This window comes from Protopterus annectens, chromosome 9.part0, assembly GCF_019279795.1.
Source record: "Protopterus annectens isolate FY-2018-M chromosome 9.part0, PAN1.0, whole genome shotgun sequence".
Classification (NCBI taxonomy): domain Eukaryota; kingdom Metazoa; phylum Chordata; order Ceratodontiformes; family Protopteridae; genus Protopterus; species Protopterus annectens.
In genome coordinates this window covers 718,946,269-718,964,513 of record NC_056743.1, presented here as the reverse complement: position 1 = coordinate 718,964,513, position 18,245 = coordinate 718,946,269, and the positions used below count along the sequence as shown (strand labels likewise).

The 18,245-nt window shown below is 40.0% G+C and overlaps 1 protein-coding gene across 1 annotated transcript in view; it reads left to right on the top strand.

The window, feature by feature from the left end:
• LOC122810579 (1-aminocyclopropane-1-carboxylate synthase-like protein 1) overlaps positions 1–18,245 on the top strand; it is a 790,733-nt gene that overhangs the window by 599,392 nt on the left and 173,096 nt on the right. Inside the window, exons 14-15 of the mRNA XM_044082158.1 lie at positions 10,485–10,567; positions 10,818–10,977. Of these exons, the coding sequence (XP_043938093.1) occupies positions 10,485–10,567; positions 10,818–10,977 (243 nt within the window). The remainder of the gene's footprint in view (positions 1–10,484; positions 10,568–10,817; positions 10,978–18,245) is intronic.

Sequence of the window (18,245 nt, the reverse complement as noted above, 5' to 3'; positions counted from 1 at the left end):
TCTCAGTCTGGTAAGCAGCATGGTGAGCATCCAGGCTAAGTCTATTGTCAAGTAGACCTGTTCTCTAATTGTGCTCCAGCCACTATCCTAATTTAAGCATCGAAGACAGCTCATTATCAAACCATGACTTCTGATGAATGGTACATCTGCAATATAGGCAAAACTGGGGCCTACAGAATCCAAAGCAGCAACTGCATCCCTTTATATAGGCCACAGCTAGTGACTTTGTGTCCATAACATTATCATGACTCAAGATCTAGTCCTGGGTTGCCTCAAAACTCTCCTTTTGATCTTTCCATGATCAGTAAAGTGAGGCAGGAGGATAACGCATTCGGTGGTAAGCCCACCTTGAAGTGTGCTAAAGTAATGGTCGGTTTTGGAGACCATCTCCCTGGTCTCTAGACCAAGTTGGAACAGAAGTCTGGTGAGTGGCAGAATAAGCAAGTTCTGTAGCTAGTGCAGAGGATTAGTTGTTGTACCAGGCACGAAAATCCCCAACAGCAAGACCAATGAGTAGATTTACATGCACATTTGATGAGCTCCATGATATTCTGCAGAAAAGCTCCTTAGTTCCTGGGTAGATGATAAACTAGAAGTAAGATGCATGTTGCTCTTGCTACTAGGACATAGGATTTATGTGAAAGTATATGTTTGCTAGGAGTTGTAACAGATGTCTTCTGTACCAGAAATATTGCCCTGCCACAGACTGTGAACAAGTCAGATACCTTGATAAATTGCTGCTGAGAAAGGCAACCTGGTATTTATAGCTAGCAAGGACTACATTGTGAATGTCAGTTTGATGTGTATGCATGTATGTATTTTATTCCTTTCGTCTGTTGTAACCGGAGCTTTGTCTAAATGCTGAACGTCTTACTGACTGCTATTGGAACAGTCTTCACTGTTTATCCTTGGACTGCTCTGCTCATTGGAGCTTTATGTAGTTATTTTAGATAAAGGCCTTTCTGGTGTCTGAAAGGAGAAATTGACAACAGAGCAGTAAATACCAGGAGGCATAATTGTTGTGAGGCACCATGGAGAGTTCAGATGGGATCACTGCACACATTGTTGTGGTCTTCAGGTCCTTTTCAAAGAGGTATATAATTATGATAAGGTGTCTTATCATAACCATTTCGTAGAACATGAAGTGCTCTGATTACTTGCTGAAATAAGGAAAAATTCAAACTTCTTATGCACTCCTCTGATGTCAAAATGTGCATACTAAGTTTTGTTGTGCATTTTTTAGAACTGTTGCTCGAGAAAATCGACCTGTTCAGAAAAACAGCTCCATCTCTGTTTGAAGGAAGCCCCTGCTCTCCTGCTTCTTCATAGATTCATACCCCCTTCTCCCCTCTCTGCCATTCCAGTGCGCCTCCTTATTTTCTAGTTTGGCTGTACATTAATATCAAATCATAATAGACCCCAGAACAAATTCTGATGCAACCTCTTTTCCCCTTAAAGATAAAATTATACCTTTATGTCCTCCATGGTTCCCTCTTTTTCCCTATTAGGAACACTGCTCAGTAAAAAAATTTTCCTTCACTCACTCTAGTTCTCAACTTTGTCGTATAATATTTTCCTTGTACTGTGATAAAATCATACAGTCTTATTTCACACTAACCTCACTTAAACACCAATTTGCTTTCATTTTTCATGTCTTAATTACCTTGGGTCAGTATATTTTTTTTCTTTATATTCCACTCCAGTTATGTATAAGGTACTGAATTTGCACATATTTTTTGTATACCACATCCCCCTTTAAATTATGTTTTTCCTCATCTTTTTACTAAGCCCCATTCTGGCATTAAATCCTTTCAGTAAATCACTGCCATTGTATCTTAGCATTTCTTTGCATACTGTGTATTTTCTGTATGGTCTGTATTTTAAAAATTAGCAGTGTGTATTTTGTCTGTATTACTGTGATGTGTAGTTATGTTTTTTTTTTTTTTTTTTTATTCTGTGGAGTTTTACTCCCCAGGCCTCTGCTGAAAAGGCGTTTTATGCCCATTCGGATTTTCCCAGTAACTCAGTGCAAATAAATGAATACACATAATTTTAATTGTATGACAGAGCATACATAGCATCCACCACAGATATCAGTAATTTGTAACAGCTTTAAAAGCTGCAAAACACTTCACATTATCCCACAAAAAAGATGAAGTGTTTTACAGCTTTTAAGGTTGTTAATGTATTAGAGTTATGAGAAACTTATAGAATATTTTTGTATGTTGTAGCGTTGTCGCCTCACAATTAGACGTTGCCCATTCGATTCTCAGTTAGAGCATCTTCTGTGTGGCGACATGCGTGAATGGACGTTCCTTCATTGAAGGTTGTGCGTTAGGCCCGGCAAGCCAGCACGTAAAACTCTACTGCCAATCATTAGCGGACCGGAGTTCCGCTGTGGAGACTCCTAACCGGGAAAAGCCGAAAGACACAAACAAACACTTTACTACAGCATTTAGCCTCAGATGATGTGGTTCTGCATGACATTCTGTAACTTGTGCTTTGATTTGCTGTTGCTTTTTGTTGTTTTGTTTTGTGTTTACTATACTGTTTGTGTGGTTTCTTTTGAAATTTAGTGATTCCTATGCCTTCTGAAAAGAATAAGTATTTCAGATTTTGTTTTTATACATGCAGATATTAATGAAGTTAAAGCATTTCCTTACATTACTTTTTCACTGTCCGATGATACTTCTGTTACTGCAGAATGTTTCTGTTTTTATTGCTTGAAGTAGAGTGTTTCTATTTTCCTTTCATTGAATTTGCGGCTTTGTCTAAAGAGTTTGAATTTGACGAGTTCTGATGGTGGGTCTTTAGTTGCTATAAGATCGATATCGTTTTTCAGCTGTTTTGCTGAATTTTCAGTTTGTGTGGCTGTATAAGTTCTGCAAATTCTTTAGTTTCTTTTGTTTTAATTCTCATAAGGTGATGTAGCCGTTTATTAAATTATAGAATTCAGTGCCCTGAGGCTTGTTTTACTTCGTTTTGGAGGAGCATTCTTGTCTATTACAATCTGTACGAGGCTTTTCTTGATGAGTTATGTTTTTCTTGCCACAGTCCCTCTTATGTTTTGTTCTCTGTGTTTCACATTTGTCCCCCCCCCAGCCAGAATCACTGCTGTCATAGGTGTGATCCATCTATGTGTATACCTTGCATTTGACATCAAGCATGAAGGAAACTCTTGAGTTTACATTACTTTTGGGCTTTAATTTACATAACTGCTTTTATTTCTGCTGCTCTGGATCATCTTCCCATCCACTTAAAACAAAGTTCATCCCTGCCCGTATTCAAGAAGAACTTGGATCTATGGAGTGAAAAATAAAATTTACCCCAGGACTGCCCCCTGTATTACTGATGGTCAGAGGCAGCCCCAAAATGCTTTATCCTGTGCATGGGTCCCCTCAAAATATCTATGGTATGATCCCAGTTATTCTCATTAGGGATAACATATAATTATTTTATTTATTTATTTATTTATTTATTTAAATTTGTTGACCGGGAGTGTCCGACTGGATGTAGGTCCATTTTCAGCAGAGGCCCGGGGAGAAAAGCTCCACAGTTAAAATAAACAGACAGTATTTACATTGGATTACATAGTGATTAACAATTTACATAGCAATTACTTACAACATATTTACAGATGAAGAACATAGTACATCAGTAGACAACTAGAATCTTTATCTGTGAAGTGCATACCAGACATTAACAAATGTTACAAGAAGAAGAAGTTTGTGCTGTATAAGTAGTACTGGCTTATGAGCATCTGAGCTTGCTATAATCAAGGTAGTTAGTGGAGTGGAAAGAAAGGTAGTGGTTGGATGGGGTGGATGATATTAGAGTGGGAGTTGCAAGGGCATAGCCAGCATGTTTTTAGTTGCGCTTTTAGTAAAGTTTTAAAGTAGGTGCATGATGGTATGGAGGTAATTGTGGGTGGGAGTGAGTTTCATAATTTGGCTATGGCGCAAAAGAACAGTGCTTCACCAGCAGAGTTATTGGCTTTAGTAATCTGCAAGTGATTTTTGCTGCTGGATCTTAGTGGTCTGGTGGTGCGATAGGGTTGGAGTAGATTCTGGAGGGATGGGACATTTAGTGGATGGTTTACTAGTTTGTGGGCGAGTGAGAGTTGATTCCACTGAAGGAGGTGAGGGAGTTCAAGCCAGCCCAGTTCAGCAAGTGAGAGACAGTGGTGAGTACGGTAGGATGCCCCTGTGGCGAATTTGGCGATTTTGTTGTAGCAGGTCTGTAGCTTGTTTAGATCACATTGCCTTAGGTTGGTATATATTGGAGAGGCATAAAGTAGGGTGGAGATAAGGTGGGAATTTGCTATTGAAATCTTTGCTGCTTTGGTGAGAAATTGCTTATTTCTGTATAACGCTCCTAGATTTTTGTGGACTTTTTTTATAGTCATGGATATGTGAATGTCAAATTTTAGTTTATTGTCTATTTCCACTCCTAGCAATTTGGTGTGTTCAGTTGGGTATATAGTGGTGTTGTCTTTTGCCGTGATGTTAAAGTGAGAGTTGTTTTGAGTATGTTTGGTGGGTTGGAAGATGAGTAGTTTAGTTTTGTTTGGGTTGAGTATTAATCGGGCATCGGATAACCATGTTTCAACAGAGGAAAAGGCTTCCTGTGTGACTTTTTGCAGTTTTGGTAGGGACTGGGCTGAGCAGATGATGGTCAAGTCATCTGCGTATTGTATGAGCGTGCCATGTTTGGTGGCAGAGGCTAGATTATTGGTGTAAACAGAGAAGAGTAGGGGTCCAAGGATGGATCCTTGGGGAACCCCTATGGAGACAGATAGTTGGGGAGATATGTCATTCTGCCATACAACGGATTGTTGGCGGTCAGACAGGTAACTCAGAAACCAGGTGGTGACCGATTGTGAGAAGGATAGGTTATTGAGGACAGAGATAAGTTGTTTGTGTGGGACCATGTCAAATGCTTTAGATAGGTCTAGGAAAGTAGCAGAGGAGAGATAGCCATTGTTTTTATGCTGAAAGATAGTGTTAGTAAAGGAGAGTAAGGCAGTGGTGGTGCTATGGTTTGGTCGGAAACCATGCTGAGTACTGGAAAGGAGGTTGTTAGTAAGGAGGTAGTCTGAGACCTGACAGTGTGTGCATCTCTCTAGTATTTTGGAGAGTGGAGAGAGAATAGCTATGGGGCAGTAAATGGTTAGTTCTGTGGAGGGTCCGCCTTTGTGGAGGGGAATTATATGTGATACTTTCCACAGTATGGGAACGTAACTTTCTGACAGAGATCGGTTAATCAAGATGGATACTGGGTAGGCCAGAGCATCAGCTGCGATTTGTAGGTATTCACTTGGGAGGCTGTCTGCTGCTAATTTGGTGGGTTTAAGTTTAGTTAAGAGTTTTTTTATGTTGGAGGTAGGTACAGGAGAAAAAGAGAAGGCAGTGGGGAGATTACTAGTTGATGTTGTGGGTTGGAGGGGAGGGGGGGGTTGTGTTGTTTAGCTAGTGATAGTATGGTTTGGGTGAAGTGTGTGTTGAATGAGGTAGCAATATTTTCTGAGGAGTGAGGGATGTTAGGAGGAGGGGTACTGACTTTACCTGGGTGGAGGATGGAGTTTATGGAGGACCAGAATTGTTTGGGGCTGTGTTGTGAGGAGTCTAGGGCAGACTGGTAGTATTGGGATTTGTCCTGTTTTATTAGCTTTTTGACTCTATTGCGTAGTTCTAGGAATTTCTGTCTAGCTGAGGGGGTTTTGGTTTTGCGCCAGTGCTCCCAGGCTTTATCCCTGTTTTTCATTTCTGATTTAGTGGTTTTCTGTAGCCATGGGGAGGGTTGTTATTGATCATGGGATGGTTAAGGCCAATCTCTTATCAAATGGAATGGGTTAATTTGAGTACAGAAAGGCAAACTGGCTAGGCCTAAAGTGGCCTGCGAGGGCAGCTAGCCTAGTACTTACCTATGAATATTATAATATTCTTGTGCTGTTTCTGGGTCTGTTTTGAGCAGAATGTTTTTTCCATGTAATCATCTGCCTTTGAAATTTTCACCCATCCTTCTGTTTTGTTTTCCATATACTTTTACGTTTTGTTTATTTTTACCTGTAGTATTTAGTGTGCTATCTCCACATCTTAAATTATATCCTTCATCTGTTCTTTGAGCAAAGTATAATCCATTCTTTAAAAGCTGCACTTAAATAACATTCAAAGGACTTGCATTCCTGCTTTGTTTTGTGTTAATATACAGCTTTTCAGTGTGTGATGAAAGGAGATGCCAGCACAGCTAACTGGAATTTTGTAAATAATTATATGTCATTGGTGAGTATCGAAATGATTTATACACGATGTTTGTGTTACAAATGTATTAGAAATGTATGTCCTGTGTATATCAAACTACTCTGTGCAGATGTTTGTGTTGAAAAGGTATTTTGTAAAGTGCTTGTGTTTAAAATGTATCCACGGTGTGCCCTGCTGGAAGAGAACAGAAATGTACGTGCACTACTGTAACTGTTTATTTTAACAGGGGAAACTGGGATACTTGAGGTTAAAATCAGTCTACTAACTTTAGAAAAATATCTGAAATTAAATTAGTTTATAGGACACAGTAAAGAGGTGACCTCTCAAGTATTCAGTGCAGCTAGAGAGACAGAGTCTGTGCTAGGAAGATTTCTGTATTGTCCTTGGAGTGAACTAATTGCTACTTTTGAAGCATGAAAGATTACAATTGTTTTATGACTTCCAGCATCTGCCAAAGATCTGAGGAAAAGCCCCTGTCTGTATATTTTTACTGGTAGATGCTCAATGCAGAAACTTTTAGTAAAAGGGGGGTTTGGCCTGGAAACTAAAAGTCAAATGAGAAGAAGTGATGCCATCCAGCAAGCTGTCCGAGCAGTAATATTTTAGATATTAATTTGAGAAGTTTGTTAGTGAGACAGAGCATTCTGCATTCTGTCTTGAACCTGACAACAACAATAAGAGCTATTCATCACCTCTGCCTTGTTATATTAGTAAGCTCTTAGGTTATAGTATAATTCTCTTAGATTTAGTCAAGAATATAGTGAAGCATAGTTGAGATATTTTTCTTTATTTATTTGAGACTGTCCTACAGTGTTGTTTTAAATATTTCCTGTGGCTTTGAACTCTGGTATCACTTTGAATATACATTTATTATTGTCTTACTATTAAATGTATTTAAACATTTCATTGTGGCTGATCTTGGTAGAGATACTTAAATTTTGAGAGTACTTGCATATTTATTTGGTGACACCGCGTGGGTCACTCCTAATAGCCTTGCTCTTGGTCAAACTGCCATTGTATTAGTATTAGTATTACACAGTAAAATTAAACAGCCTTTGTTAAGGGCCCTAAAGTAGATGATAAGGAGTTGGCTGGTGGCACTGAAAACTACCTTACAGTCTGGGCAGAAGGGGTAATACCTTGTAAACCTGTGCCAGCCTTTCCCAGGTGTGTGTGTGTGTGTGTGTGTGTGTGTGTGTGTGTGTGTGTGTGTGTGTGTGTGTGTGTGTGTGTGTGTGTGTGTGTGTGTGAGCTACCTGGGCAGGGACACAAAGCACTGGTTGGAGAGAGAGAGTGTTGGAACCCAGCACTGGTTGGACAGAAAGAGTGTTGGAACCCTGGCTAAGGACTCAACTCTGTAGATCTGCCAGTGGGGTGTCTTATTGGGGATCTGGAGAAGAGTAGAGGAACCAGCCCCAGACTGACTGCGGTCTCTGTGTGTTCTTAATGGAAATTGCACTTGATGCAGAGAGCTGCATCTGGAAATACTGTGTGTACTTGTTATCCTCCCAGTGAACACCCCCCCACACACTGTTTGCTAGTGGTGATAATTGAGGCACCTTTATTACTAGTCTAGTGTTGGGTTGCTTTTTCAGGCTTAGTGTTTGTACTTGCCTTGGTAATTTATCTTTTCCCATGTTTTCCATTTTAAGGATTTTTTTTGTTGTTTCGCTGACAGAATAACTTTTGTTCCTTAAAGTCATTGGTATTTCCACAAAATATTAAATACCCATGCTTCTCAGTAACCGTCAACATTACATACATTTTTTGACATTCTTTGTGTATAGAATGACGTCTTGGGTACTCTGTAGTTTATTCTATGGTGTAACTTTTGTACTAATTGTGTTTTACTTGTATGCATATTTAAAAATAATTTATTACTTTCTTTTTCCCATTTTCTGTTTTGTCAGACTGCTGCTTATGATTCATTTCAGTTTCTGTAGTACAATTTCTTTCGGTGGAGTTCATTTCCTCTCCCATTTGACAGCCGTTTGTGAAGTAGCTAGATTTATTTTAAACCTGTATTTGATTATTGGCTTTCTGCATCCATCCAATAGCAGTGTGAACTTTCCTACTAGTTCTGCAGCTTTTCATTTCATTGAGGTGCTTCTCTTATTTCAGTTCTGCTTCCTTATGTCCATTACATGTTTTTCAGATTCTGAAGTTCTTACTTTATTTTAGGTATTTATTTTAGACATTTTTTTATGTACTACATGCTGCACATGTGGCAGTGATATTTTTTATTCTGGTGTCCTAACAGAGGAACTGTTCTGTGTTTGTTATTTAACTTTGTTAAATGGGTAAGCAAATTGGTCCAAAGACAGCGTTACATCAAGACATGTAGAAACATGTTTTCAAACCCACATTTACATTCAGGTTACATTGTAATGAACATTTAAAGTTCAGTAACCACTACACGTATGATATTACATGAATAGAATTAACAAACACAAATCACTTAATTCTGTTCGAGGATTCTAACACTAATGCAGTTCAGTAATTACTTCAGTTGTGGTTTACATGAATGTTATTTACAAATTATCACTGCATTACAAACAAGGATATTATCAATGACACTCCCATTAATATTCCAAAACGTGCATGCTGATTGGTCAGTGTGCACGTTGTAAATCAGAGTTATAGTAATGGAAAAAGGTCCGGTCGCCCGGACTTTTTCCATTAGTATAACTCTTTTTTTACAGCAACGGAGAACGCAATATCTCCGTTGCATTTTACAACCTGTCTTGCTATGTTAAACAAGTTTAACATAGCGAGACAGCTTTAAAAAAAGCAACGGAGCATCTCCGTTGCTTTATTTAAAGCTGTCTCGCTATGTTAAACCCTTTTAACATAGCAAGACACTTTAAAAAGCAACTGAGATCTTGCTTTCTCCGTTGCTTTTTTCAAAACTGTCTCACTATGTTAAATGGGTTTAACATAGCGAGACAGCTTTAAAAAAGCAACGGAGATTCTCTGTTGCTTTTTTAAAGCTGTCTCGCTATGTTAAACTCGTTTAACATAGCGAGATAGGTTGTAAAAAGCAACAGAGATCTTGTTTTCTCCGTTGCTTTTGCCCACAGCTCTGATGTACTGCATAAGTACACATGCGCAGTAGATCAGAACTGCTGCAGAATACCAGACAGCTGCGGAAGGGCAGCAAGGAGGCATTATAAAATGCCATTATTTAAGAAAAGTAATTATTTTTTTTCTTAAATAATGTCATTGTATAATAGCAATAACCCACTTCTGGGTGTGGGTAATGTTGGATTTACCCACGGTTGTCTTTGTTTGGCCACACGGGCTTCGCCCTCGTGACCAAACCACACCACCCATGGGTAAATCCAGCATTACCCATACCCAGGCGTGGGTTATTGCTATAACAGACTTGTTTATTTACATGTTTACACACTGATTGCATAGCTGTCATTGTGTATCATCATGGTTGCTCATTGCTGACCATAATGTGATTTTCTCAGAACAGTTCAGGCACGTGTTTTCTAGATCTAACAGTATTTACTAGTGAGATATGTTTTTCAAGGCTTTTCAAGGCTTTTCAAAATAGAGTTTACCAGCTTTTTTATTTTATCTAGGAGAGTATTGTCATGCTACAGGGGCAGTTTTGTAGAAATATCTTTCTGTTCTTGCAGTGGTATGTTAGGGTCTTTGTAATTGTAGGGTATCTTGAGTCTTAGATTGTACTGAGAGCTACTGAATAGTTGTATGCTTTTAAAGGTGGGCAGTAGCTTTCATTTAATAGCTTGAAAGATTAGAGTACTTATTAAAAAAAATCATGCTATGCCTCAACTGGTAACTGTTTGTTTTTTTTTGTATTTTTCCTGTGATGTACATATCGGGCCTTTACCTTTTATTAAAATGCCTTTGTGATTTCTCTCTGTTATGCTTTTGACATTTGTATTGATTTGTTATCCATTTCCAGTAATGTATTTTAAAAGTGTTTGCATGTGTTCTATACTTTCTGTTTGACAGTGGAACTTTTTATTTTACGATTTATCTTCTGTTTGCAGTTTGCATTTGTTTACATACTAAGCGGTTTCATTCTGATGTATTTCTGACAGGCAAGACTTTACAATGCATTTATAATAGTGAGATTCACATGTAAGAAGTTTATTTTACCAGGTTGTTATAGTGGAGATCTTTTGTATAAACCTTCATGTTACACATTTTTTGTCCATTTTTGGAACATAATCATAATGTTCTGTGAAGTGGAATTAGCTGCAGACAGCATGAAAGAACACTGTGATGAACTGCAAGAAGGGAATTTCCCAGATATGGATCGCCTTAAAGAAGTAGCTTTAGCTAAAAAAAAAAGCTGTAAATATTGTGTGGGATGTTACTCTTGCTGCCAAGCTGGATGAGAGAAGAGAGCCTGCAGTGTAATGCTAATTAACACTAACACTGTATTTAATGCTAGGAGAAAGCTAGCTAAATTAGTTTGAGATCCCTTGAATGCTGTGATCTGCGTTCTTGGAATTGTGCCAGAGACCTAAGTTAACATAGAAATGACCAGCACCTTAAACCAGTGTGATCAGTTTTTAGATTAGTTCTGTGAAAAAGACAACATTTAAAGTGATCTTCCTTTGGCAAATGCAGACACGGTGCATCAGAGTGAGCAGGGAGATGGCGTCTGAATCAAAAAAGAAGAATAGAAAGTGCAAGTCTCTTCATCAAGCAGATGAGGAAAAGCGACATTTAAATGGTTGGTAGTAGAGCAGGGTAGCATCAAGAAGGCATAGGGAGTCAGGACTGTAGAACATGTCAGCCACTAAGAAATGACAAAGTGCAACTACAAGAAAGAATGTTTTGGAATTCATTGCATTTGTTTTGATCTTTTTGTAAGGGAAAGTCATGTTGCATATTGAGCAAGGCACTAGTGCTTGTAAACAAGTGTATCAGTTCAGAAATAAACTGTAAATATCTGTGACTAAAACATATATTCTTCTGGTAAGTGTACAACAGTATTGCCAAAAAGTAAGAAATGTTGACTGCTTAACAGCACTCTGAGCAAAAATACTCCTATTCTGCTATTAGAAGCTTGTGTGCATTATACTTGTCTCCCATACTGGTCTCAATAAAGGTTATTTCCTGTCCCTGCGGTGCAGCATTTCAAGACACGTTTTACGTTTGCTTAGGACTAACAAATCCAAGTCGTTCTATATTACTTTCCCTGCAGACATAACTTATTGTAAGAATGTTCAACTTATGGAAGTAAAGACATGCCTTGATGGATTGTTTGCCGATCTTTAACTGTGTTTGAATCACTATTTTAAGTGAAGGCAATCTTTGACATTGCAAGGTATTTGGGAGAGATAACTAAGAAATTAATAACTGGCCGAGTTATATAACCTGCATATCGGACAGGATGGAAACATGAATAGTCTTTAAAGTTTAGAAATTAGCTGTGTAAATCTTTTAGAAATGTACGCCTGAAATCAGATTTTACTTACTCTTTGATTGGGAAACAGTACTTTGTAGCAAGTTTTAGAGAACAGACCCATTTCCAGCATGAAGATCAGGAGCATATTGCAGTACAAGAGATTAAAAAAAAAGATGGTCCGCAGTGTTCAGAGAATGAGTCTTGTAAAGTAAAACTGAGTTTGAAGATGTACTGTGACCTTCAACCTTTTTTTATTACCTGAAGCATGAGAAAAAAACTTCATGTAGCCTTCCTTCTACCAAGTGCCCGGTTCTCTGCTTCATTTCTTAGCTGGATTGCCTTTTTTATGGGGTTTTCCTGTTTCCCCCATGAGTTATCAGTGGCATCTGTGTTTTCCTCTCACATCTGAAAGACATGCTGTTGGTGAATTAGTGAGCCTTTAAACTGCCCATAGAGCTGTGTGTGTCCAGTAATGAAATGTCTTCACATTTAGAATTGCTCACCGGAATAGACTTCTGTCTCAGTTGTGATAGTGTATAAGATAAGCAAATATGAGAAAACATTGAATATTTAAATAGAATTAACCGCATTGTTAAAAAGAGATGCAGAAAGATGGTTGGAGGAGTATTTGTGTTTTTAACTTGTTTGGTAGAATTTAGTCTGTGTTGAATTGATGCACTGTCAGAAATGTTTATAGATAGTATTTTGTAGCTTTTGTCACCTAATACATATGAAACTTAAGGATTTTTTTTGTTTAATAATTTTGATGGGAACATGTCACTCATTTAATGGCTATGAAACTGTGGTCTTAGTCTGCTGAAAATATTGTTGTCTAGTTGGACACTTTTTACAGGACAGTCTGATAATTCACAATTGAGTGAAGAAATGGAAGATCAAAAAAGTGTTCTATAATAGAGAGAGGGACACACACATATGAAAAAAAGAAAAACAAAGTTGAGTTGGAAGCTGTGCTGTAGAATCTACATGTATGAAGCAGCTGAAGTGCAACAGAGCACCAGGTCCTCTGGTTCATTTCCCCGCTAGGGTGCATTCCTTGCAGAGTTTTGCATATTCTTCATACACTCGTGGGGTTTTGTTGGGATCTCTGGTTTCCTGGCGCGTCCCAAACACATGCTGTTGGTGAATTAATGATCCTGTAAATTGCCCGTAGAGGTGTATATGTGTGTGTGTGTGTGTGTGTGTGTGTGTGTGTGTGTGTGTGTGTGTGTGTGTGTGTGTGTGTGTGTGTGTGTGTGTGTGTGTGCACGTGCTCAGACATACTTGAATGCGCCTGTGTGGACAGATGCATACATCTTTCAGTGGACTGGCTTTCCATCCAGGATTTCTGTCATTCACAGTCTGCCTTCCACAGGCACAATCCCAAGCATTGCTTACCTGACATTTGACAAGCGCCCTGTGGTCCCATCATTTGCTTGACTTGCTTCATATTATGTCTCTGCTTTCTTCAGCAAATGGGAGTGAGAAGCTTCCTCCCACATAGTATTTTGTGAAAAGTAGCACAGAAGCCAGCCATTTTCAGGGAGACAGCAAAGACAATGTGGTTTCCCAAACTATACTGCTCTTCCATGGCATGATCATGTGGATCATGACATCCTTCATGTAATGGCCTCCACTCCCCCCCCCCCCCGCCACTTCCTTCCTCCCTCACATGGACTTAGTAATCAATAGTGCCAGTATAGTAGCCTGAACATAGCCAGATTGTAATCTTCTGATCCTCAAGAGGGTGGATAGCTGTACATGAGCTCCTAGCTAAATGGAGCAAGTTCTTACTTGGCATCCATGTTCCAACTCTTGTGAGGTCCTGTCAGTCCAGCACAGGTCCAGTACCCTGCTGCTGCCAGCAAAATATAAAATGTGGTCATACAGGGAAGAGAGTACACTAGTGTGCAATATTCAGAGTTGGGCTTTTCATCTAATCATTTCACCTGTCTAAATTCCAGTCCTGCGTAGTGGGTCACAAGTGGTCAGGAAGAAAACTGTCCAAAATAAATCAGCACAGCAGTAACTCATTGCTTCTGCAGTCAGAAATGTACAGTACTGTTTTGATCTACATCTGACTTTAAGTGGCTTACAGTAGAGAAATTACTCGATTGTAATTCATCTGTAGTGTAGGGACACTGTTAAAGATAGTAAAGACTATAGTGCAGTTCTCGCATCTATAACATGTTACTAAATATGGCCTTTTTGCTGAAGCCCAGCACAGTTTTACATAGGGATTCAGTATATTGTTCTAACAGCTATTTGTAATGCGGTTGGTACCATTTACTCCAGTGTAGAGAAGGGTCTGCTTTCTAGAACCATCCTTGATAATTTAGAAACAGCAATTGAAACAGTAGATCATTCAGTTCCACTGACACAGCTGGAAATTTGGTGTGGATGAAGGAGCTTGCAGCTGATTTCAGAGATTTCTTAGATTTAGAACCTTTGAGGTACTGCTTAGTTAAGGTTACTCTGAACTGATTTCTCTCAGAGCTGATGTCTTCCAGAAATTAGTTTGTACACCCAATCCTACTGTCTGTATTTCCATTTGCAATCATTTTGAAGTGTACAAGTTAATAAAATATGCAGGTTAATAGGGTCAAAACCAATAGCACCGATTTAGGAAAAGAAATTCAAAGTGGTTTTAGTAAGATGCATGCTTGTCTTAAAAATGACAAGCCATTGCTTAACATAAAGCAACACATCATCCCTTTTGTTTGTAACAGATCCGAAGTTGATTTAAGCATGTGTACTTTGTGCTGAAGTTCCAGTTACCACAATAAGGTAGATCCGAATTATAAATGCATGGGGTGTAATTGGATCGTAATCTGTCCTTCAGACTTTGTGAAGTATGAAGTAGAGACCGTGGATAAAGTATAGAAGCAGTTGACCGTTAATACAAGCTTTTTAGTTTACTGACTTTAGATGCAAGTAGAGCCATTATAGGCGGTGATACCTAGAATAGAGTATGCAGTATCTCTAGCAACTGTAAACTCTGCTGGCATTACTAATATCCTTGAAATTACCTTGAATACAGTCTGCTGGTTTATTAGTTTATCTAATTTTAAGGAGCATCATAGCCTAACCTTCAGTAAGGCTGTTTGTTTCCAATAATGATTTATAGCTACCATAATACTGTTTCATTAACATTTGAATTATTATGCTAGGATTGCTCTCCACCCTTGACACATAAACTGAACATAGCTACATGCCAAAGATCTTGGAAACATGAGTGTAAATAGCCTTAATTCCTCCCTCCTGTAATCTGTCTGTAAGACAAATAGCATGTAGTAAGGTTGCCCCTGCTTGAGTAATTTTTACATTTGAAAAAAAGAGCACTTGACTGAATTTAAATTACAACTGCAAGGACACCTAGCCAACAAATGCAGATCTTAGTGTTGCAGAAACAATGGGGGATGAAGTCATCTTCTGTATCTGTCACTTGCATATATTCCTTATAAAGATTTAGTAGTTTTATAGTGTTATTTTTTGAGGATGATATTCATAAACATGGTGAGCAGTTGTGTAGGGTTGGTAAACAGCAGAAACATACCTAAGCCCTACACAGTTCATACACTTTTTTACCATGTGTGGTATGTTCATTAAGTTATTGGACACCTTGAATAACCCAGATATTCTATAGCTATGAAACTGAGGACTGGTGGCCCCATTTGCAGTTTGTGATTCACAGACTGGTAGAGTACATGCACGCACCACAGATAGGTTCATAGGTGTGTACTAGGCTAATGGCCTTGGAGCCTTTACTAGCCTGGCCCATAAGATTACCCTGGCATTGTGCCACCCTACATTAGTTCCCAGTGCCTCTGACGACTGGAGTGATCCCTGGGTTGAATTTTCTATTTCTCATCCACTCATCAAGATTTCTCTTGAAGAGGGCCAGTGAGATGCTCTGTTTGACATGTATGGGAAGTCTATTCCATAGCATGGGCAGTCTCTGGATTATGAACCTGTCTCTCCAGCTTGTTCTGCTGATTGTGGTAATGCGGTTGAGGTCTCTGGAGCGTGTGGTGCAGAGGGATTGGGATTTCTTTAGATGTAGCATAAGTCAAGCAGAGATCGCCTCTAAGTACGCGATATGAGACAGAGAATAGTTTGAGTTTTTTGAGTCTGTCCATATAGGACAAGTGTTTAAGGCCTAGGATCCTCTTTGTGAGGCACTTTTGCAGCCTCTACAGTTATTGCAGGTGCCTAGTGAGGTACATTCTAAATGGGGCATTGTTCTCAATGACTGGCCTAATGAGGGAAGAGTAGAGGGAGACAATGACCTCTTTCTCCCTGGATGCAAAACCCTTAGTAATGAGATGTGCCACATAGAAGGACTTTCTGACCACAGTGGCAATGTGGTGGTCAAAAGAGAGGTTGTTGTCAACCTGTGTTCCCAGATCTCTTATAATGCTTTCTGTGTTCAGTGGACTACCATCGATGTATTAATTCATGGGAACCGGGTTTTTCCCAAAGGGGTTGACTACACATTTTTTGGAATTGAGCTTAAGGCCATGGTTCTCACACCAGTCGTTGGTCTCTGTGAGGCCTTTCTGTAGGATGTCCGCATCACTTGGGGAGTTAATAATAGCTCCCAACTTGCAATCATCTGCATACTTTGTTGATGTTGGCCTGGACTTCAGAGAAGAAGGTACCAAACAGGAGAGGACCCAGGACCGAACCCTGTGGGACTCCACTTGTGACTGGTCAGCAGTCTGACTTGGAGTCAGCTACTTTCACACTGTTGGTTCTATCTGTAAGCCAGTTTGCAACCCACCTAGTGATATAGGGGTTGATGCCTAGCTTAGTGAGTTTTTCTATGATTCCTGAGTGGGGAATGGTATCAAAGCCTTTGGCCAGATCAAGGTAGGCTGTATGAACCACCTTGCCTTCATCCACAGCTCTAGTGACGGACTCAAAGAAGTTGACCAAGTTGAGCAGGCATGATCTACCCTTCACAAAACCAAACTGTGTGGGATAGAGTTTGGAGTTTCCCTATATCCTTGTTTATTAGGTCCATGAAGATGCGTTCCATAGCTTTGCATATCAGACTCATCAGGCTAATGGGGTGATAGTTCCCAGGGTCTGTAGTCACTCCTGCTTTGTGGAGAGGGATGACTGTAGCAGTGTGCCATTCAGTAAGGACAAAGCCTGAGATGAGGCTGTGATTGAACAGGGCACACAGGTGAGGTGCCAGTTCACTCTGTAGTTCATGTAGAACACAGCTGGGGATATTGTCAGGTCCCACAGAAGCTGTATTCTTGACCTTGGACAGTGCTGTTTTAACCTGTGCAGCAGTAATACTGGGTGCCTGGCAATCTACTGGTATTGTGATTGGTCCTTTCGTGGGGGAGAGAGTGGAAAAGTTGGCACTGAATCTGCCGGCCAGTATATTGGCAATATCTGTTGGCTCTGTATAGGAGGTACCATTGTGCAGTAGCTCAGAGCAAATCCGGGTATTGCCATGGAGATTCTTTATATAACTATAGAAAGCCTTGTGGCTGTCTTTTACTACCTGCTGCAATTCTGTTTTCATAGCTAGCTTTAGAGGATTTGATGAGGGATCTCAATTTTTTGCTGAGGCTGATAAGGGAGTTTTTCCAGTCTTGGGACTTCACCTTATTCTGCATCAGTTTCCTCCTTCTGTTGTAGAGTTTGTTTATGGCAGGGGACCACCAGATTGGCTTCCTTTTTTTTGGAGGAGAGCATCTTGGTTCTGTTGGGTATGGCGAGATCCATGCATTTGTGTACATGTTCGTACAGTGCATTGGTGTATGATTCGGTGGTCATGCAACTATTCTCCATTTGCATGGGTGCTGTAAAGTTAGCCACCTCTGTTTTTAGGAGCCCAAAGTTAGCTTTGGAGAAGATGTTCATCGTGTTACCCTGCTGCAGTCATCACACTTGGGATATCCTGCCATCAGGCGGTCCCACAGTCGGCCCGAATTCCAAAGTCTTGGTCCGGCGTCGGTTGCTGTCGCTTCTTCCCTGACGTCAGCGCGCCAGGGGTATACAAGAGGCATCCGACGCCATTTTCTTCAGTCTTTCTTGCCGCGCGGTGCCCGAAGCAGAAGCAGTTTGCAAGTGCCGGTCGGCCAACACCTGAGATTTTCGATTTGAATTTCAGTCCGAAGTCTTCAATAAAGCTAAGTACCCCATTGGGGAACATTTTCTTGCCTCAGTCCGATGTCAGAAAAAGTTAACAATTGCATTTCTTGTGGGAAGCAAATACCTCATAAGGACTTCCATTCCTATTGTATTCCTTGCCTAGGCCCAGACCACTATGTCACAGGTTGTCGGTTTTGCGCTAGGTTTAATAAACGCACTATCAAACGCCGTTTTGACTTCGCACGGCATTACTTTGGTAGGAAATTTAATTATATCATGCCATCGGAGCAGCCGACGACCGTAATTCATAAAAAACGCAAGGATAAGAACAGGCAGCCTAGGAATAAAACAGACCCCGAGGCCTCAGCTGGGCCTGTCGCCAGTTCTCCGGTTTTCAGTGAGGCGCCTACGCAGCCCCTGACGACCGCAGAGCTGGAACCCCAGACAGCTGCCGACTCCCAAGCGGAGTCTACTAGGCC